We start from the raw sequence: 22,936 nt of genomic DNA, 5'->3' as shown, positions 1-22,936 counted from the left end.
CAGGACAAAGAATTTAAAAGAAATCTCATTTCATTTTAAAAAATCAAGGATGGAATAGTAGATGATTCAGTGGTTAAGAGCATTGAATACTTGGTTGTCTAGAGGTCCTGCCTTCAATTCTCAGTGCCTACATCGTAGTTTATAAGCATTTATAATGGAATCTGATGCCCTCTTCTGGTAGTAAGTTTACATGCATAATATATATCAATAAAATTTCAAGTTTAAAAAAAGACATAAACAAGAAGCTCATGAACTTAAAAGAAGGAGTTAAAAATATAATCTACACTTGAGTGGTTTCCACGAAAAACCAAACAGAAACCTGGAGAAAATGATCAACAGGAGTTGAAAATATAATTCAAATATAATACAATCAGGAGATGGAAGTACTGAAGAGGAATCAAGATGAAATGAATATGGAACTGGAAAGCACAATAACCAAGTAGAAAATTCAAGGGAAAACCTGACAATATCATTAAAAATCAGAAAATAGAATGCCATGATAGAAAGATACAGAAAAGGATTAAGACAAAATAAGAAAAGAATATGAAAAAAATTAAAAAAGCATAAAATGAATATGTAAAGAACATGAGATTGGATTTTTGACTTATAGGAATAGATTAGGGAGAATATTCATAGATCAGTGGCATTCATTAGATCTTCAAAAAAAAACATAGAAAACTTCCCCAATAATACAAGAAGGACACACACAAAAAGAAAAGATCAGAAAAGAAACTTCTCATGGCAGTTTTCTCAATAGAAATGTTGAAAGCCAGAAGAGCTTATAGCAATGCATTCAGAATCTTAAAAGAGCACAGCTGCCAATCTAGATTATGCAACAAAACTGTCTGTCACAGATGAAAGAGGAAACAATCCGTGGTATGAATAGCCTTGAAGTGTTTATCCCTCATGCTGTTCTTTTCCAAGTAAGTCTCTTGGCTGGCCTTCAGGCAATTAGCCAGGTACTGCTAAGGGTATCTACCTTTCCCAGCTAAAAAAGTGAAGTGCTTTAGGAATGGGTTGCTATCTAATATTCCCACTGACATATGGCTTCTCTGCCATGTGAGTCTGGTATCTCTGTGGAGGATGCTAACAAATATATTCTTGAATTGGGTATTGAGACAGCTATGTTTTGTGTTTATGATAGGCATGGGGGGGGAGGTAAAAAAGTTGCACTGTGCCAAATCTCTTCCTGATAGCACCAAAGAATATTAGACCTTCAAGGAAAGAAGTTACAGATGGTTTTAGATGATGCCTTCTGGGCTATTGATGCCAAATTTACCATGGAGGAAAACATAAAGGAGCTGGAACAGATTTCCAGGAGACTGATTGAAGGTGAGGATGATGAAGAAAAAGCACAAGATAAAGATGGTGTGGATAATGCACAGAGAGACTACAGAACAGCTGCTTACCTGCTAAGGGTAAAACTGTCAAAAGTACCCTCTACCTACAAGTCTCGATCAGGACAGTTAAGAAATCTCAGATTGTAGGGCCTGTGTTCTTCCTTGCCACCTCCAGATCAGCTTTCTTCTATTGCTCCCTGAAAAGGAGGAAAGTACCTTGTTCTTATTGCCCTATCACCTGTAGCTTTCTCTGGGGAATCTTCTACCTCCTGCCCCTCATGAAGGCCTTCTTGTACCCCTCCCCAGTTTTCATTCCCTCAAAGTCTAAGGAATACACAGCCTCAATGGTGAGATGTTTCATATGTAACTGTACAGATGCTACTGCTATCCATAATGTTCTTCACCTGTACTGGCCATCACAAGTGCTAATATTTACCCAAAACTGAGTTATTAACATGACATCACCAGAAAATATAAATTATTACTATATACCAATTCAGTTATTTCCCTTTGGTACGCTCCTAATAACAAGCATTCTTGATTGTTGGACCAGTTCTAAGACCTCTGTTTTACATGAACAGTTACTGTATGAAAGAAAGACCCCTAAAAGAACATGCAAACCCACATACTGTCAAAGATAGAGGACAGAAGGGTGAATGTGAAAAGTGTCCTTGACTCAGTGTACCTAGAATGAAAGGATATGGAGATTTGAAACACTGAAAGTTCCAGAGTGGCTGCTACTTGTAGAGATATAATAAGAACCAATAACAGAAAGGGATTAATCATAAAGACAGATTAAGGTCTGTCTGAAATCTTGTCCCCATTTTTGTGTTGCTATGAAGAAAAAGACTTAAACTATTCTTTGCACATAACTTAAGTGAAAGAATGAATCTATGCTCTCATATCTCCAAGCATATGATCTTAATGCTGTTCTCCTATCTACTTATATGTTGTCTCAGAATTAATATGAATAACAATTCGATGCCAGAAGTCATTATCCCCATTTCTTCTTGAGAACACATGAAATTGAGCACTTAATATGTATCATGAAATGTATTCAATAAGAAACTATTTTCTCATTACCTTTCTGATTTCATCTCCCAAGATCAATATCTTTGTTATGTGTCTCTGAATCACACTAATATCTGTGTATACACAAGCGTATAGCTTGTCAGACATTTACAATGTATCACCATACTATTGAGATTGATTTCTGCCCAGAGCCATAGTTGTCTGGGCCTATGTCTAGGTTTGTGGCTCTGTTGCAGTTGTGATCTGTGTTGATGTCTGTGGCTCCTGACAACCCAGAAGGCTAGATGATAGAACTGTACAGAGTTAGACCCGGTCCTCATTGGCTGTACCACTAGGGAGAACTGATCCTGCCCCTCACTGGCTGAAGTACTCAGGAAACTATAACAATATATGGCCAATAATGAGACAGGAGAAAGATGAGGCAGAAATGTCAGGCAGAGAGATTATATAGAAGGAGAAATCTTGGATAAAGGATGGAGTGAGAGATGCAGAAGAACATCAGGGGACACACACCCAGCTACACAACAATCCTTAGCTAAAAGTCAAAGTAAGATTTAAAGAAGTAAGAGAGCAGAGAAAACCAAGAGACAAAAGGTAAACAGGATAATATAAGTTAAGAAAAGCTGTCAACAACAGATGAAGGTTCTATAGTGATATGCAAGATATTCATCAGTGTGGCTATGGGACAAGGCCAGTTCAGGCACCCTATCCTCTGCTGCCCAAGGAACAATCTGAGGACTTCTCCTTGGACCTGGGAACCCCTCTAGAATCAAATTTCTTGCAAACCCTAAAATTACTCCCTTAATTAAGATATTTACTTCCCTGCTCCCATATCCACCCTTCCTTTATCCCACCCATCCCATTCCCCAAAGCTCTCGCAAATCCTCCCCTTCTCCCTTCACTCTACCCATCTTCCCTTACATCCACCCCCCGATACCCCCGTGCACCCAAGTTATGCCTGGAAATCTTGTCTACTTCCAATATCCAGGAGGATAAATATATGATTTTCTTTGGGTTCACCTTCTTATTTAGCTTCTCTAGGATTATGAATTATAGGCTCAATGTCCTTTAATTATGGCTAGAATCCACTTATGAGTGAGTACATACAGAGACCCACATTAGAGCACTGGACTTAGCTCCCAAGGTCCAAATGAGGAGCAGAAGAAGGAAGAACATGAGCAAGGAAATCAGGACCACGAGGGGTGCGTCCACCTACTGAGATGATGGGACTGATCTATTGGGAGCTCACCAAGGTCAGTTGGACTGGGAGTGATGGAGCATGTAATCAAACTGGACACTCTGAATGTGGTTGGCAATGAAGGCTGACTGAGAAGCCAAGGACAAGGGCACTGGGTTTTGATTCTACTGCACGGACTGACTTTGTGGGAGCCTGGTTTGTTTGGATCCTCACCTTTATAGACCTGGATGGAGAGGGGAGGACCTTGGACTTCCCACGGGGCAGGGAACCCCGACTGCTCTTAGGACTAGAGACAGAGAGGGAGGTGGGGAGGGGGAGGCAAAAGGTAGGTGGGGAGGAAGTGGAAATTTTTAATAAATAAATAAATAAATAAATAAATAAATAAATAAATAAAATCTGTCAAGAAACATGCCAAGCTAAACCTGGACATTTATAACTAAGTATAAGGCTCCATCTGAATTAGTTAGGAGCTGGATGGTGCACCCCCAAAGGAGCCCAAAGAGTAAAACAACAAACTGCAGCCAGTGATGTAAGATATGTCTGTCCTATGACTGCATAGGTTCCCACATGATTCTAAGGCAGGTCTAGAGGCTCCATCTGTAAGCTCTGATCTAAGCACAGGGACATCAGTCTCTGCCTGTCATACCTCACTGAACTGCAGCAAACACTGAAACCAGTGCAAGATTCTTTGCTAGCTCCACACACCAGGTATAGATTTACTCTCTCTTCAGGTCACAGGGAGTTGTGAGGGTGGTGGTGACAGTTCATGTTGTTACAGAAGGTCAATATGAAGACACGCAAAGGGAATGGTGCAATGAAGTGTTATCACGATTTGTTCAGTACAAGTTTAGAGTCCAAGGCAATGACTTTTCCCTTCCAAATGATTCACTGCTCCTGGCTAAACTAGAGAAGTAGATGCGACAGAGACATGTCTTGATTCTTAAATTCTTTAGTGTTACATGATGTTGATAAAAACAGACAAGCTAACAAACAAAATGTAATGAAGGGTCAATCAAATATTTTCCCAAGAGTCTGTTCATCTTTGCTTGAGTTATACTTCATTCATCACCAATAGCTCTTTTCATAAAAAAGCAAATAAAAATGTAACTCTGTTGAGTACAGAGGCCTATCTCATTTTAAGTATTCTTTCATTTTTTATATTCAATTAAAGGAAAAGTTTGTTCAAAGCATTGTGCTGACTTACAAATGTGCCAGAACAAGTATCACTCTGGGCTTGAACAGAACTTTACTAAGACTGTTTTATTCGAATTGTTTATTTAGAACAATATGATTTGGGCAGCTAATTACTGTTTACTTTATAGTATATAATGAACATAACCATGAATTTGGGTTATTTATGAAGTTTATAATAGCGCCCTTTGTAGCCATGTTTGTAATCTTTGAGCAAGATTACAACACTTGCTCAAACTTTTCTGACTTCTGTCTAAAAACACTGATGACATAATTATTAACTAGATTCATGTTTACTGGGAATGTTAGTGATTATATTCGGTATAGTGTTTTAGTACACAGTCAAGAAAATATGATGAATAAAATTATACTGAATGCTTTTGTATAGGGAAGGGACAAAATACAGGAAGTGTGGGTTAAGTTAGACATGCCCCCTTAGGCTCACAGTTGAATACTTGGCACCCATTAGGTCATATCAAATCTTGTCACTGTCTAGAGAATATTCTGTTCATATAGTTTTACGACTGCATTGGTGGTGCGGGGAGAATCTCATACCTTTCCTTAAGAAACTATGGTAAAGCCAGGGGAGTATGTAAGTCCATTAGATAGTCATTTTGATAACTAAATTCTTCCAACTCTGAGCTGTGAGACACTGGCAGTTCCTTATTTCCCATTACCTTTAGGGAAAAAAAAGATCTTTCATGGTTGAACTACACAACATTGAAAAACAAACAACTTTCTACAATAAAATCTTAATATATATCTTCTGATTCAAGATGTATGATTAATAGGCATGTTTTGTTATCTTAGTTTTATAAAAGACCAAAGAGTGAAATAAAGATCTATAAGACTTATATTGCTTAATGAAATATGTCCAAATGTTTAATATAGGAAAGAAATATTTTAAATATACATGACCATGGTGGTGCACCAATATATTTCGATCCATTGAAAGAATATAGCAAAAGAAATGTCATTTTGAGGGGAACCTAAGCTACACAGAAAGACTATGTTGACAAATAAATATATTTCATAGAATATGCAAGCTATACATAATCTTAAATTCCTACATGGTCACTAACCTGAGAATGTAAATGTTGAGGTGTTTTCTTCCATCTCAAAATTCATCTATTGCTTTTCAAAAATAGTCACTATGATAAATGTTTATTATTATTATTATTAATTTATAAAAATTTCCACTTCCTCCCCTCTTCCCAATACCCTCCAACTCCCCCCCCACTCCCTCTCCTCCTCCCTCTCCAGTCCTAAGAGCTGTCAGGGTTTCCTGCCCTGTGGGATGTTTAAGATCCTCCCCCCTCCCTCCAGGTCTAGAAAGGTGAGCATCCAAACCGACTAGGATCCCAAAAAGCCAGTACATGCAGACGAAACAAGTCCCAGTGCCATTATCAATGGCTTTTTAGACAGCCTCCATGTCAGCCACATTCAGAGAATCCGATTTGATCACATGCTTGTTCAGTCCCAGTTCATCTGGCCTTGGTGAGCTCTCATTAGTTCAGTCCCCTTGTATCAGTGGGTGAACGCACTCCTCGCGGTCCTGCCTTCCTTGTTCATGTTTTCCCTCCTTCTGCTCATCATTTGGACCTTGGGGCCTCAGTCTAGTGCTCCACTCTGGGTCTCTGTCTCAATCTCCATCTATGGTCAGATGAAGGTTCCCTCTGATCCTGCCTTCCTTGCTCACGTTCTCCCTACTTCTGCTTCTCATTTGGACAGGTCTTTAAAGGTGAACATCCAAACAAACCAGGCTCCCAAAAAGTTAGTTCATGCAGTAGAATTAACTCCCAGTGCCAATGTCCTTGGCTTCTCAGACAGCCTTCATTGCCAGCCACGTTCAGAGTATCCATTTTGATCGCATGCTCCATCGCTCCCAGTCCAGCTGGCCTTAGTGAGCTCCCATCAGATCAGTCCCACTGTCTAAGGGGGTGGACGCACCCCTTGTGATCCTGACTTCCTTGCTCACGTTCTCCCTCCTTCTTCTCCTCATTTGGACCTAGGGAGCTAAGTCCAGTGCTCCAATGTGGGACTCTGTCTCTATCTCCATTCATCGCCAGATGAAGGTTCTATGGTGATATGCCAAATATTCATCAGTATGGTTATGGGGCGAGGCCAGTTCATGCACCCTCTCCTCTGCTGCCCCGGGAGCAATCTGGGGATCTCTCCTTGGACCTGGAACCCCCTCTAGAATCTAGTCTCTTACAAACCCTAAAATGACTCCCTTAGTTGAGATATTTACTTCCCTGCTCCCATATCCATCCTTCCTCCATCCCACTCATCCTATTCCTCCAAACTATCCTGAATCCTCCCCTTCTCCCTTCTCTCTACTCAACTCCCCTTACATCCATCCCCTAGCCCCCCAACCCTCAACCCGCTCCCTTACACCCAAGTTTCCCTGGCAATCTATAAGGATAGCTCTATATGATTTTCTTCAGGTTCACTTTCTTATTTAGCTTCTCTAGGATCACGAATAATAGGCTCAAAGACCTTTAATTATGGCTAGAATCCACATATGAATGAGTACATACCATATTCCTCTTTTTGGGTCTGGGTTACCTCACTCAGTAAAGTGTTTTCTATTTCCATCTATTTGCATGCAAAAGTCAAGATGTCATTGCTTTTTTACTGCTGAGTAAAACTCTAATGTGTGTATGTTCCACACCTTCTTTAACCATTCTTCTATTGAGGGGCACCTAGGTTGTTTCCAGGTTCTGGCTATTACAAATAGTGCTGCTATGAACATAGTTGAACAAATACTTTTGTAGTATGTTAGGGAATCTCTAGGGTATATTCCCAAGAGTGGAATTGCTGGGTCCTGAGGTAGGTAGACTCCCAGTTTCCTGAGAAACCGCCACACTGATTTCCACAGTGGCTGCACAAGTTTGCATTCCCACCAACAATGGATGAGTGTTCCCTTCACCCCACATCCTCTCCAGCATAGGCTATCATAGGTGTTTTTTATTTTTATTATCACAATGCGGACAGCAATCTGTTATGTTAAACCAGAAATTCAAATGGATACCCTGTAAAGAAGGACAAGGATAACAGAAATATTATTTTTATTTCTATCGCAAGGACGAAGTCTATGAGAGAGAGAGAGAGTGAGAGAGAGAGAGAGAGAGAGAGAGAGAGAGAGAGAGAGAGAATGAGGTTAAAGATTATCTGATTGACCAGTCAGTGATGTTCCAAAGAAGGACATGTTGATTCAGCAGGTAGTGTTATAAAAGCTAGAGGCTGGCTGATCACAGCTGTGCCAGGCAGAAGGATCTCCATGGATGCAGCTGTGGTCCTGGTGCTCAGCCTCTGCTGTCTGCTTCTCCTCTCACTCTGGAGACAGAGCTCTGAGAGAGGGAAACTCCCTCCTGGCCCCACTCCTCTCCCAGTTATTGGCAACTTCCTGCAAATAGATGTGAAGAATGTCAGCCAATGCTTGAGCAATGTAAGTATTCTTTGTGCTCCTCCAGTACCTTGATAAAGGAGATAAACTGAAAGATGCTTTAGATGAAAATCTAGTATTTGAGGCAATATTGCTATAAATAATCACAAAGTCAAAATTCTTGCAAAGCATTGTGCACCTTATGACTCTTATAGCTGGCCAAGTATGTCTAATCTTGTTCCTCAATAGAATCATTCATTGTGACTTACAAATTTACCTTTCAAAAGTAAGTGGGCCTTACATTGTTGCTTTATTGCTGCATCATTTTGTCTATTCCACTGGTACACTTGCCTCGTTTTTGTGAGTAGCAGATGGTTTCTATTACATAACTCTATAATATAATTTGGTATCAGTTATTGTTATATCTCAAACAGCATTTTTACTCCTTAGAAGTGCCTTGACTATTCTTGGTCCTTTTAGGTACCATATGATGTCCTCTGCTCTTTTTCTAAACCTGTAAACATGACATCAGATATCTCATGTATAGCACTAAATCTATAAATTAAGCAGTTGAGTTTAGTAGTATGTGTGTTTTGTTACTTGGTTTCTGTTTCTTCTCTAGTCTTCTGACTGCAGTGGCCTGTTGTTGAGGAAAGAGTCTCCATACCTATAGGCTGGACTTCTGTACATCATAGTGGAGTGGCCTGTGTTCAAATAGGGTGTTTCTGCCTGAGTTGGGGAAGTGGGATATGGTGGGAAAGATGGGAGACTTGATGGTGGGTAGGATGGGCAGGCGCTCAGAAAGGGGACATTCAGTAGGCATGTGTGTGTACTATATGGAGTTCTGGTGGTCAGCATCCTGCTGAATGTTTGGGTGGTGAAATTCATTGTAATTATTTTGTAAGAAACCGTTATATGTTTCACTGTAGGTGATCAATAACTGATAGTCAACCTAATATGATATAAGTAGGCTTCACAACCATTTGAAAATGAGCTTTGCCTGACTAAAAATATTAAAATACAGTAAGTGATATTATCAGTGTGAATGAGGTTGACTCCATGGAAATTAAAATAACTTTTTTTGCTAGTATTTCCATTTTTCTTTCTTGTTTTCAGTTCTCAAAAATCTATGGCCCTGTGTTCACCCTGTACTTAGGCATGAAGCCCACTGTAGTGTTGCATGGGTATGAAGCAGTGAAGGAGGCTCTGATTGATCATGGGGAGGAGTTTGCTGACAGAGGCAGCTTCCCAATACTTGAAAAAATTAATAAGGGCCTTGGTAAGTAACTATGCATGTTCATATGAGTGGTGCAGTGTTTCTGTTGAAAGTAAAGACTGAAAGGAGGGGAGGAACTTCTTCCTTAGGTACAGGTTGAACCTCTCTGTGGTTTTGACCCATCAGATCTCTCATTTATTCCTAGAATATTTTTTCTAGTGCTTTACCATTTTTTTAATTTTAATTTTTTAAAAAACTATCTTTTCTAGTTTTACATACCAATCCCAGTTCCCACTTCTCCTTTCCTCCTGCTCCCTCCACCTTCCCCTTCAACACAACTCCCATCCACTCCTCAGAGTGGGTAAGGCTTCCCATGGGGTATCAACAAGTCTAGTATATTGCTTTGAGGCAGGACCAAGGCCCTCTCCACTATATGTTGGCTGAGCATGGTATCCCTCTAAAGAGAATAAGTTTCAGAAAGCCAGTACAAGAAGTAGGGAGAGACCCTGTTTCTCCATTTCTTTAGGCATTATTTTTAGCAATGGAAACAGATGGAAAGAGATAAGGCGCTTCACCCTCACAACTCTGCGGAATTTGGGCATGGGCAAAAGGAACCTTGAGGACCGTGTTCAAGAGGAAGCACAGTGCCTTGTGGAGGAACTGAGGAAAACCAATGGTAAGTGCAGATTTAAGCATTTGCATCTTAGTCAAGGTGTGTGTGTGTGTGATGTTGATCATACCCATTCTAAAATTTTCTTTGTTTTTAACTCAGAAACAATGAATATAGGTTTCATGTTAATTTTCTTTTGAGTTGAATAATTGTGCATTTCCATCAGCACAAGTGTACTTTGTCTTTGTGGATCATTTCACCATGAAATAATTGCTATTGATCATAGTGACAGAACACAATCAGAGGATATTTGTTTTGATTTTTTTTGGATTACAGAGATTTGAGGAAATTAACTGAGCAGTACAGGAATTCTTCTAGGCCAATGTTTCATCTTAGTGTGATAGGTCAATTAGGCATTACAGATATAAACATTTCTGTTCTGAATACAAGAAATTTTAGGTTTATAAAATCTCTTGTTTTACTTCAAATATCAGATAGTTAAATGTGTAAAAATTGTTGTAATAGATATGATCTGTTCTTATTTAACTACTGCGGATGAGGCCGCCCTAAATATAAGATTAAAGTGATATGTTGATTCTACAAATAATGAATGTTAGTTGTTAGGAAAATTGTAGATAGGATATGTTTTAAAACTTCTAAAGCCTGTTTACCTGTAAACAAAACCAAAACACCCTCTTTGTCCATTTTAATGATATTTTTCCAATTGTTTCTTCAGGCTCACCCTGTGATCCCACGTTCATCCTGAGCTGTGCTCCCTGCAATGTCATCTGCTCCACTGTTTTCCAGAATCGTTTTGATTATAAAGATCAGGATTTTCTTATCTTGATGGAAAAAGTAAATGAGAATGTCAGGATTCTGAGCTCTCCCTGGATGCAGGTGAAGTCAAGATCTTTTCCTCCTGAAAACATGTTTTTGGTCTTTCATTCTCAATGATCAAATACAGTATGGATCAAGAAGTAAGGTGGCTAAACACCATAGTTCTGAATAACATATTATGGAAAGAATATCAGGAAGGCAGGTCTAAATCCTTTGCTATACAAATAGCAACCTTGAAAAGCAGGTTCCAGGTTGGTTCGAGGCTGCTAGCTCTGTATCCATTGATTTTCTTTGTTATATCCAGAGAATTCTTTGTGTGAAATGTTGCATTCACATTTGGAAGTATGGCCCATTGTTCACAGGACATTCTTCTATGCATAATCCTCATCTTTTCAATTAATAAACACATTCTCATCATATTATTAGGTAGGAATAATTTAGTTTAGAAGTAATATTCTCTTAAAGGGGAAAGATTGTTAATGGTAATGAAATCTGTCAGGAAACACTGAGTAGTTTCAGTGGTTTGATGTGTCTCCTGGAATCCTAGTTGACAAAAAGGTAGAAATGAGAACATGAGTGATTTAATGCCGTGTGGCCCACAACCCACATACAGATTCTCAGAGTTATCCTAGACTGAACTGGCATCTCCTGAACTCTCCCCAAGAATGGCTGTGATCTAAGCTGCCCAGTAAATCAATGCATCAAGCGATCAGGCACTACTATGGTGAGCAAATGTATGGTGTGTTATGGGAAAGACAGAATGAACGGTTCATGTTCCATGGAGAGAGGCACATCTGAAGAGGGGAAACAGTGAGGAGTGGGATGAACTGGGTGGCTTGGTTGCTATCAGGGCATGGTGGTGTCTGAGACTGGGCTGCAGCCAGGGTTCATGTCTAGGTACATGGATCTGCTGCAGCCTTGATCTGTGTTGATGTCCACAGCTCCAGGAATCACCTAAGGCCAAGATGAAAGGGCTGTACAGAGTTGATGCTGTCACTCACTGTCTGAAACACTAGGGAGAACGGGCCCTGCACCTGCTACTGGCAGCACAGTGGAGCTGAGCCTGTTGACAGGGGTGTGGGTGAGCCTGGCCTAGGAATATGAGCTTGGGTGATCTGACCTTGCCCCTCATCTGCCAAATGGTAGCATGAGTAGGGGAGAGATGCTACCCACTGCCTCTGGCAGTTGGGAGGCTTGTTCAGAAGTCATGAAATAGTGAGAGCTGCCCTTGTCCCCACCAACTGCAGGACTCAGGAGAGTGGATCCAGTACAGTAAAATTGACACTGTTTATAGGGGTATAGGCAAGTCAGCCATGAAGTTGAGTATGTGAGAGAGATGGCCCTACTACTTGTCTGTCATGTGGTGGTATGATGGGAGGCGAGGTGCCCCCTTAGGCATTAGCCCCTCACAGCCTGAGGCAGACGTGGGAAGCTGACCCTCCCCATTACCAGCTTTAACACTCATTAAAGCAGGCCCTGCTCCTAGCCTTGGCAGCACAGTGGAGATGACCCTGTTGGCAGCCGCACAGTTGAGCTAGCCCTGAGGTTGGGAGAGTGTAATAGGTGTTCATACCCACTAATCTGCCATGTGGTAGTAGGGAAAGATGTCCTTCTTCCCTTGCCACTGTCACCTGTGGTGTGCAATAGACCTGACACTCCTCCTAACCAGCTTCAGCATTTTTGAAAACTGGTCCTGCACCTCCACAGGCAGCACAACAGAGCTGACTCTATTGAGCCTATTGTTTGGGGTGCAGGGCTGCAGGTGAACCAACCTAGATAATGTGAGTATGTGAGATTTGGTTCCTCCCCTCATCTGTCTTATGACAGTATGTGTGGAGAAAGGATTGCCTTCTCTCCCTTGTAGCCTGTGGCACGTTGCAGGATTGACCCTGTGGTTCTAAGAGTAAAAAGGTTTTCCTTGCCCTTTATCAGCTGAAGCACTTGGAAGAGTGGACCCTGCACCTTGCCTGGGTGACACAGTAGATCTTGTTTGATGGTGTAGGTGTGTGAAGTCAACTCTGAGGGTATGAAAGCAGCTCCTTGTTATAAAGGTTAAACTAGCCATAGCAATGACAGAGACTTCATTCTGGTTGTGAGTACAGGGGGAGATTTGGAGAACTAGTCAACAGTGCAACTACCTAGGCCAAGATCTAGGGTTATGAGTTGATGTACCTCAACATCTTCCTGACCTGTGATCTGTTGGAGCATGTGGAGAAGCTGGTCCTGCAGAACCAGGGATTCAAGATCTTCACAGTGCAGGGTAGCGACAGGATATCTAAGATGCCCAGTAAGGGGCCAGTATTGATAGTGTAGCAGAAAGTAGATACTCCAAAACAGTCAATGGCTCTTTGCAGTGAACACTTGTCAAATAGCAATATATGGACAAAAGTGTGTACTATGTGACTCACTTTGTCTCACTATAGCTTCCATGATAAAACTATTCTTTTTACTTTTAAGTTTTATTCTTTTTTATTTTGGGGGGTGTTTAAGGACTGAGGGTGGATGTGTGGAGATATGTAGGTGGATGGAATCAAGATGAATGGTGTGAGGGACACAAAGGTAAATAAAAAACCAGTTATAAAAGAATGGCTGAGATAATACAGAAACCCCTAAGGCATGAGTAATACTTTTGCTTTCAAATCCTCTTGGGGCCTCACCCACTTCTGATTATTTATTCTATGTCATAGGCCAGTTTATAAGAGTTAAATATGTATGGCTACTTTTTTCTATAAATCAAGTTGCCCAGCTCTTTTCAATATAGCCATCATCTAAAAAGTGTAAATGACAATCATTTGCATCATATTATACTCAGACTTTTAGAGAATAAATGGTATAAGCCATCAGTCAGTTTTCACAAATAATCTGTATATTAAAAAGGATTCATGAATGTTGAAACTTGGTCATGATCTTTCATCATTCAGGCAGGAATTCCCTCCCACCCCAGGTCTCTCTATTATAACAGAAAATTTCTATATGTATGAAACAAAACACTTCTTCCTTTTGTTGAACACTATTTTTAATTCATGACTGAATCTATAAACCCATGTTGGTCTTGCTATATATTATACATATATGTATGTTCTTATTTTAAAAGTTCTTTGGCAAGGGCTGGAGAGATGGGTCAGTGTTTAAGAGTGTGTGCTGATCTTCCAAGTACAATTTTCAGCATCCATGTTATGTGGCTCAAAACTACTAGCTTTAGGGGTTCTATTTTTGTCCTCCAATGCCCCAACATATATATTGCATGGACATATATGCATGCATTCACACCATATACACATCACACACATGACTAAAAGAAAAATAATACATCTTAACAAAAATTTCTTTATCTGATTTTGTAGATCTACAATAATTTCCCTTCACTAATTGACTATTGTCCAGGAAGTCATCGCACAATTTTAAAAAATGCTGATTATGTCAGAAGTTATCTTTTGGAAAAAATAAAAGAACATCAGGAATCATTGAATGTTGCAAACCCTCGAGACTTCATTGATTATTACTTGATTAAACTAAAGCAGGTAAATATTAATATAAATTTATTTTATTGTCTGAGCATTTTGTGGTTTGTTGAACACTGAAATGTTTGTCAGAGATGGTTTAAGTCAGTATCATTTGAAAAACAGTTTTAGTATTTATTATGTGTTGTGATTCACCGTATGGGTACTAGTAATATGAAGGGGATTTATTAACTAGAACACATTGACTCTGTTCTTTAAAAATTGTAGCTGAGGAGAACAGGGATACAAGAGACAGGTAAGATGGGAAAGAATCCTAATCAAGTAGAAAATAATAAACTATCATGGCAGTGTGAATGCTGGCACCATAAATGCACATGTTGTGTGCTTAGAATTCCTGCATGTCTAGTGAATTTAAATAGTTCTGGCCATGTTGTTATTTTAAAAGAATAGATACAGGAGTTAGTTTCAGAAGGATTGAGTGGTTATAAAGAGAAGTATGTGGTAGAAAGAGAGGCGTATGGAAGAATGAGGCTTTGAGTACAAGTTCAAGTTAATTTTCACCAAAAGGGGTTAAGGATTGGTATCTACTGGGTATCCTGACAGAATGAACTGCACTGGCATTGTGTAGCTTATTCAAAAGATAATTTTTACATTGAATTTCCATGGGATTCAGTAAAAACAAGTTGACTTGAGATGTTTGGGGTTAGTTGTGGGCAGTGATTCTATTCCACTGATCTAAGATAGTCCTTTATTAGTGGTTCATTACTTTGAGTTCTGTAACTGTTACTGTGTAGTAATACTTAATATCCTGGCATCTGAGGACCCACGATGCTGTTTTCTTTTGACAGACTAATTTTTATAGTTTGTGCCTTTTTCTGGCTTTTAGAGACAGTGTTTCTCTGTGTAACAATCCTGGCTGTCTTGGAACTTGATTTGCAGACCAGGCTGACCTCAAACTCACTGAGATATGCCTGTCTTTGCCTCTCAAGTGCTGAGATTAAAAACATGCACCACCACAGCCTGGCTAGTTTGTAAGATATAGCTCACAGAGTTAGTGGTATCTTAAGACTGTATCCATGTTTCACATAAATTATGTTGGTACCTTATGTGATTACAAAGCACTATAACAACCAGCTCCTTGTAGATGGAAAGCAATCCCTTACTATGACTAAACACATCACTACCAATACTGTTCACTCCTTTCTCTTACCACAATCTTTATCAGTTGTTAATGTAATTTCTGTATGTACAATCTTGCCTATGATGAGTGGATCATCTAAACTGACTCAGTATAATTGGCATCCAATTTCTGTTTTCTTGTACTTGCATGAAATCTTGAATATTTTCTAAGTTCATCTTGTTTCGGTACTTCCTCCTTTCTTTGCAGCAAACTTCATTTTCATGCATCAATAGAAAAATGAACTTATTCTTCTTCATTGATTGATATTTGTGTACTTTCTTCCCGAGGCTCCTCTAAGCTATATATATAAATGTATGTGAACATCACTTCCTCTGTCGATATCTCCAGGACTTGAGTTTCTGAGTCAAAAGATTATATCTTTATGATTTTCTTTTTGAAAAATTCACATTAATACAGTATTTCATGTCTATGAGATACCCTATTTTCAAAATAGCTGCTAAAGGTTGTAATTTTGAAAATTAATTATTCTCAACAATCCACGTACTATGAATTGGTACCTCAGGGTAGATTTGATGGATATCTACTTAACAAACAGTGAAAATAGACATCTTTTAGTATGCTATTTTGCCTTTCTGTGTCTTCAGAGAATTTATATTATAATATTTTGCCTATTGGACTATTTGCTGTGTGGAGCTATAGAATTGTGTATGGTGAACTCATCCGCCACCACTGGGGAGGCAATGTCCTGGGTCCTAAATCTATGCCTCGAATTGCCAAGCTGGAAAAGGCAAAGGACAAAGAACTTGCCACTAACCTGGGTTAAATGTACTGTTGAGTTTTCTGTACATAAATATAATTACAAACCTTCCAAAAAAAAGAATTGTGTATGTATCTAGATATAAACTTTTCTATATAAATGATATGGAAACATATTTCCATCCAGTAGGTTGTCATTTGTACATTCTTATTTATGCCCTGAATGCATTAGCATTTTGTTGTGAATGAAGTCTGGTTTATCTGGGTTTGATACTTTGTTCTGTAATCTATGAGTCCAAATCATAAAGAATGAGGCTCATTCATGCTCCATGTTTCTTTACACTTCTAGCATCCTTCTTTTCATGTAGGTATTCTGTTGTTTTGACATTATCTGATAAAGACTCTTTCTTTAGATGAAGCAGTTTTGGACTCAGTTGGAAAAATATTGACCATAGATGTTTAGGTTAACCACTGACTATCAAAGTTCTATTGGAATTTATATTGATTTGTGTGTCAATACTTCATTGCTATCATTATTGTAGCTCTGCAATAATACTTCAAAATAATTGTTTTATGTTTGATAAACTTGTTTTATTTTTATATTTTACATTTTTATCAATTCTTTGAGAATTTCACGGGATGTAATTTCAAGATAACCCTCAACTTTCATTACCCTCCTCTCCATCTTCTTAACTCGTCTTACCAAACTTTTGTGATTTCTATTTTTCCTTTTTATCAACATCAGCATCTGTTGATCACCTCGCCTCAGGCCTGACATTATATAAAGCTACCAAGGGTCATATTATTGTTGGAAATTGGCTCCCCCTTCCCAGGAGATAATCAGCTAGAGATGGGGTTTATATTTTCTTCCCCATACTTTGTGCTGTGTTTTTATCTGATGGAGCCTACACAGGTTTTTTTTTTTGTGTGTGTGTGTGTGTGCAGATTGTCAAGCCACTATGAATTATCATGTTCACCTGTCCTTTTGTGATCAGAGAATACTGATTCCTTGATACTATCAATCACAGATGGTTCTTAGGACATTTCTGTCCCCTCTTCCACAAGATCCTTAAGCCTTCTTGGGAGGAGTGTGTTATGATTTAGGGGTGATCAGGGCACAATGCTTTATTCTCTGTACAGTGAACAGTTGGGTGTCTTTTTATTTATTGCCATCTCCTGCAAGGAGAAGTTTCTTTGATGAGAAGAAAGAGATTTCGGTTCTATGGGTATAACAGTAAGTCATTAGGAGTCATTTTAATAGTATACTCATTAGGCCATTAGAATAATAGATTTGATCACTGATTCTTAGTTCTTCTAACAGTGACAGATATGGGTCTTGTCTAATGAGGTAGGTTTTTGACCCAATCTGAGCTTATATCCAAAAAATATCAGCATACAGAAAAAGCACCTGCACATTCATGTTTGTTCCCTATTGTTTTTATCAAAATAGCTGAGATAATCAATCTAGAAGTCATCAATGGATTGATGTGCTGATAGATTAGAAATGTGGGTTTACTATACAAGGATATGTTAATTTTTAAAGATAAGAGAAAATCTAGATTTTAATGCATTAAGAAAGAATAGGTTTATTTAACTCAAGGACAAATAATCTTATTACAGACCAATCTTAGTTTAATAGAGAATGCTCAGAGCTAGAGTCAAATGTCTTCCACTGGTCTTTATATAGAGACCTTTTATGGTTTATATAGAGAACACAGGCCTTCATTTTTGCATATGAATCTGTATATCCCAAGATTAGCTCTATCTCATAGTCTTCTTCTTATGTTTTTGATAGAACAAAATACATAATTAATAAAGCATTTCATTTATGTTTTTAAGGCATAAAAGTACAAAATGTATACACTTACATGAGAAAAATCACATCATTACAAGAGACTAGTCAGGAATTTAGGGTGAAATTGAAATTTATTCAAATCTGTGCTACTGTCTTTAAAATCTGTTGGAGAAGGGAGGTACTTGCTGGTTCCCGGCCACCCAGCTAGCTTAGACATGAAATAATCACATAGAAACTGTATTAATTAAAGAACTGCTTGGTTTATTAGCTCTATCTTCTTATTTGCTAGCTCTTACATCTTCATTAAACATATTTCTATTAATTTGTGTATCTCTACATGTTAGTGACTTAACAGCAAAGTTTCGGCATATCTGATCTTTGGTGGGGCTATATAGCATCTCTCTGACTCTGCCCTTCTTTCTCCAAGCATTCAGTCCAGTCATCCCCACCTAGCTCTGCTCCTCCCCACCTTGCTCTGCTATATGCTCTGAGAGGTTCTTTATTCATTAATCATTAAACGCAACACATAGACAGAAGGACCTCCATCACCTGAAATTATTTGTTTATTTCTCCTCTACTCTACAATCAAGTATCTTTGTTGACAACAATATGAAATTAAAATTTTGTTCAAGTCTTATTATGAAAAACTTGCAGATAAATAGACCAATTAACTATACCTAAAATCTACACAGCTCAATAAATTTCTATACAGTTAGAATGACCATTTGAATGGATGTTATGGAGTTTTACTTTAAATTTTACATTTTCAGTAATAAGTACATATTCATGCATGAAAATATAGAGCCATTGTAGTCAGATGTTCTGATAAAGAATTTATCATCTTTTTGCATCAATTTATACTTAGACAAGCCACAATCAACAATCAGAATTTACACTTGAAAATCTGACAACGACTGTGCTTGACCTGTTTGGTGCTGGGACAGGGACAACAAGCACAACGCTGAGATACGCTTTACTTCTCTTGCTGAAGCATCCAGATGTCACAGGTGAGGACACAAGTAGTGACCCACAGTGTTCCTATAAGATACTGGAAAAACTCTGCTAGTATCCTGTGTGTTGTTTTCTTAAAAAAGTCTCAGTCCGTCACTTTCTACGCCATTCACTGACTCTAATGAAACAGATTGTAAGACAAACAATCAAATTCTGGTGAGTGTCTGAGATTTCTGGAGGGTAAACTGAAGTATTGTCCTGTGGATACATGTTCTTTCATTCTTTAGTCATGTCTTTAGGTCAGCTAAACTTTTCAGTTTCCTTCTGTTGAATCCAAAAGGAAAATAAGGGGATAAAAATCAGAAAAGAAGAAGTCAAACTCTCACTATTTGCTGAAGATACGATAGTTTCCATAAGTGATGCCAAAAATTCTGCCAAGGAACTTCTACAACTCATAAACACTTCCAGAAATGTAGTAAGATACAAGATTAACTCCAAAAAATCAGTAGTTCTCCTGTACACAGATGATAAAAGGACTGAGAAAGAAATCAAAGAAACATCACCCTTCACAATAACCACAAATAGCATTAAATATCATGGAGTAACTCTAACCAAACAAGTGAAAGACTTGTATGGCACAAACCTTAAATCTTTGAAGAAAGAAATTGGAGAAGACACCAGAAAGTGGAAAGATCTCCCATGCTCTTGGGTGGGTAGAATTAACACAGTAAAAATGGTAATCTTACCAAAAGCAATCTACAGATTCAATGTAATGCCCATCAAAATCCTAGAAAAATTCTTCACAGACCCCAAAAGACAGTACTCAGTTTCATATGGCAAAGCAAAAAACCCAGGGAGCAAAAAATCCTGTACAATAAAAGGCCTTCTGGAGCCATCACAATCCCTGACTTCAAACTCTACTATAGAGCTACAGTGCTGAAAACAGCCTGGTATTAGCATAAAAACAGACAGGAGAACCAAGGGAACTGAATGTAAGACCCAGATATTAATCCACACAACTTCAAACACCTGATTTTGACAAAGAAGTTAAAAATATCAAATGAGAAAAGAAAGCATATTTAACAAATGGTGCTAGCATAACTGGATATCAACATGTAGAAGAATGAAAATAGACCCATATCTATTACTATAAACAAAACTCAAGTTCAAATGGATCAAAGACCTCAACATAAAGCCAGCCACACTGAACCTCATAGAAGAGAAAGTGGAAAGTACACTTTAATGCAATGGCATAGGAGACCACTTCCTAAATATAACCCCAGTAGCACAGACACTGAGGGAAACAATTAATAAATGGGACCTCCTGAAACTGAAAAGCTTCTGTAAAGCAAAGGACATGGTCGAAAAGACAAAATGACAGCCTACAGAATGGGAAAAGATCTTCACTAACCCCACATCAGACAGAGGTCTGAGCTCCAAAATATACAAAAGAACTCAAGAAACTGGTCATCAAAAGAGCAAATAATCCAATAAAAATGGAGTACAGACCTAAACAGAGAATCTAACTTTGAAATGGAGAAAAGAAAACTCACTTCACTGAAGCATAAGTAGAAAGCCTAGATTTACTGAGTCTGGCTGGAATAATGTATATTCTGAGAACAGTTTAAAAATATTTAGATTCTCCAGAAAAATTTTTGATAGATGTGGAAAATGTAGATTAAGGAATTTTATCACTCCAGAAGTCCATTTCCCTAAACTTTTGTTAAACAGCATTTTTTTTAACTGCACCAATAGTGTTTTCTTATACATTGTAGTTTAAAACAGATCCACTGGTCCAGCACATACAAAACACACCCTCCCTTCTGTGCCCAATACATGATAAAAGCATAAACATGAATCATATTTTTAGGAAAAGAAGAGATAACAATGGCAGACAAAAAGGCTTTTCCAAATTATTAAAATAATAGTGTGAGGAATGAGAAAAATATAGAACAGTAAACATGATGTTGAAACATATATGTTAGATGAACATACATGTAGTAAGACACACAAGCTGTGCATCTATATCTATAGACCTGTAAAGATTCTGGTTCCAAAGCAACAGGAGCTTAAGAAGAGAAAAATGTTGTCTATAGGATGCTCGACTTCCTGAGGTTCCCTTCCTATTCCCATTCACCATGTCACACCCCTCTAGGAAAATAAAATTCTTACAAGAAACTAAGGGTAAGAAGCTCTTTATCTGATACATTGATGATTGACAGGAAATGAACAATGCATAGGAATGAAAGCGGAGGCTGGCAGCATTTGAGTCCCCAAATTCCAGATCTTAGAGCCCCTTCTCTGCCTTGCTCCATGTATGTGAGCAGTGGGGTCACTCATCCAGACAAAAGGAATAAGTCAGTGCCCCTTATTTTACCAATATAATAGAAAATATTTTCCATATAGTTACACAATTGTTTGAAAGCACCCATCCAAGACACAGATTCATGGTGTTTTCAGGACTGAGTAGAAACATGGCACCCTTCAGGGAAATACTTGAGTCACATATAAACTTTTCTCATTGAGACTACACCAGAATTCTCAAGATCAGCTGTTTTCTTATGTGCTTATAAAAGAAAAGGCAGAAGAGACCTCCAGGTTAACAATAATTTTTGTCAAATTTCCATTTCTTCATGAAATTTGAGAGACCATATTTTATCTGATTATGTGAAGTAAAGTCACAGGAAGTCATGGGATCCAGTAGTGTGACTAGCACTTGTCAAAGAGTTAGTGTATCATAGAAGTTGCTGGGTACGACATCTGGCAAGCTCCCAATTCAGTATTTACCATGTGAGTACTGTAGGTGTGAACATAAAAAAGAAATGAAAGAAAAACAATCTGTAGTGTAATGCTCCTATTAATTGAGAATATATTCTCAGCATTTCAAATTTTCCACATAAATTTCCAATATAATGATAACTTAAGAATGGAACATTGCAAACAATTAAAATGTATTCATTTATAAAAAGGTTGCTAATAATTAAAAATAATTATGTTTATATGATAATGAATATTTATATAATTAAAATTAATCTAACAATAAATATTGGTATCACAAAGCATTATAATCCAATCTGCTGCTTTTTTTCCTTTTAGTGAAAATTAATTTTTTCTCCCAAAATATATTATGATTATGGTTTTTTCTCCCCCTACTCTTTCCTGAAATACCCCACCTTCACTCCATCCAGATACCCTTTTTTTCTGCTTCTCATATGAAAACAAGCAGCCTTCTAAAGAATAATATATAAAATAATTCAGTGTAATAGATATGACACAACAAAAATAACACGTAAGCATTAGACAAAAGAAAGGGAAAGAACACAAGAGAAGGCATAAGAAATAGAAATTTTCTCTTTTACACATTAAAGAATCCCATAATAATAGTAAACTGGACGCCATAATGTAATGCAAATGACCTATTTCGTACCTGTGCAGGCCCTCTTCATGATACCTTGGGCTCCATGAGTTCATATGACCTTTGATCATTTTTATTTTAGAGAGATTTGTATTCTCAATATTCTCCATCCCCTCTGGTTCTTACACTCTTTCTGCCTCCTATTCCACAGTGTACTCTGAGCCCTGAGTGGAGGAATTTGATGGTGACATTCCATTTAGGAATAAGTATTCTGATGTCTTTCACTCTCTGCAGAATGCCTGGTTGAGGGTCTCTGCATTTGTTGTTCTCTGCTCTAAGATGAATATTCTCTAAAGATGACTGAGCAAGATGCTGGTCGATGAGTATAGCAGAATGTCATCAGGAGTCATTTTATTGCTCTGTTTTTGTTTTACGTTTTATTGTTTATGCTTTTTTGTTTTAAAACAGAAGTATTTGGTTTTACCATCTGTCTCAGGGCTATCTAGTCTTCCACTATGGCCACTCCAGCAGTTTGAGGAATGAGTTTGATATCATAGAGTGAGTCCTACGTCAGATAAATTCTTGTGCCACTACTTCCCTCGCATATCTAGGAGTCAAGACACCATTGTTGATCAAAGGGTTTGTGGCTGAGTTGGTGGTTGCGT

The 22,936-nt window shown here is 38.3% G+C and overlaps 1 protein-coding gene across 2 annotated transcripts in view; it reads left to right on the top strand.

Annotated features, from left to right (window-relative positions):
- The first annotated feature begins 8,007 nt into the window (after positions 1-8,007).
- The window catches only part of LOC125412190 (cytochrome P450 2C25), a 35,805-nt gene continuing 20,876 nt past the window's right edge, over positions 8,008-22,936 (top strand). Inside the window, exons 1-6 of one of the 2 annotated variants that reach the window (XM_048452767.3) lie at positions 8,008-8,212; positions 9,266-9,428; positions 9,892-10,041; positions 10,712-10,872; positions 14,157-14,333; positions 18,831-18,972. In XM_048452767.3, the coding sequence (XP_048308724.3) occupies positions 8,045-8,212; positions 9,266-9,428; positions 9,892-10,041; positions 10,712-10,872; positions 14,157-14,333; positions 18,831-18,972 (961 nt within the window). In that variant the 5' untranslated portion in view covers positions 8,008-8,044. The remainder of the gene's footprint in view (positions 8,213-9,265; positions 9,429-9,891; positions 10,042-10,711; positions 10,873-14,156; positions 14,334-18,830; positions 18,973-22,936) is intronic. The other variant, XM_085693852.2, reaches the window with a different exon arrangement.

Source organism: Myodes glareolus, chromosome 7, assembly GCF_982192425.1.
Source record: "Myodes glareolus chromosome 7, mMyoGla1.1, whole genome shotgun sequence".
In the NCBI taxonomy this organism is placed as follows: Eukaryota; Metazoa; Chordata; class Mammalia; order Rodentia; family Cricetidae; genus Myodes; species Myodes glareolus.
The sequence above is the reverse complement of the archived record's forward strand: the minus strand, read 5'-3'. Positions and strand labels throughout refer to the sequence as shown.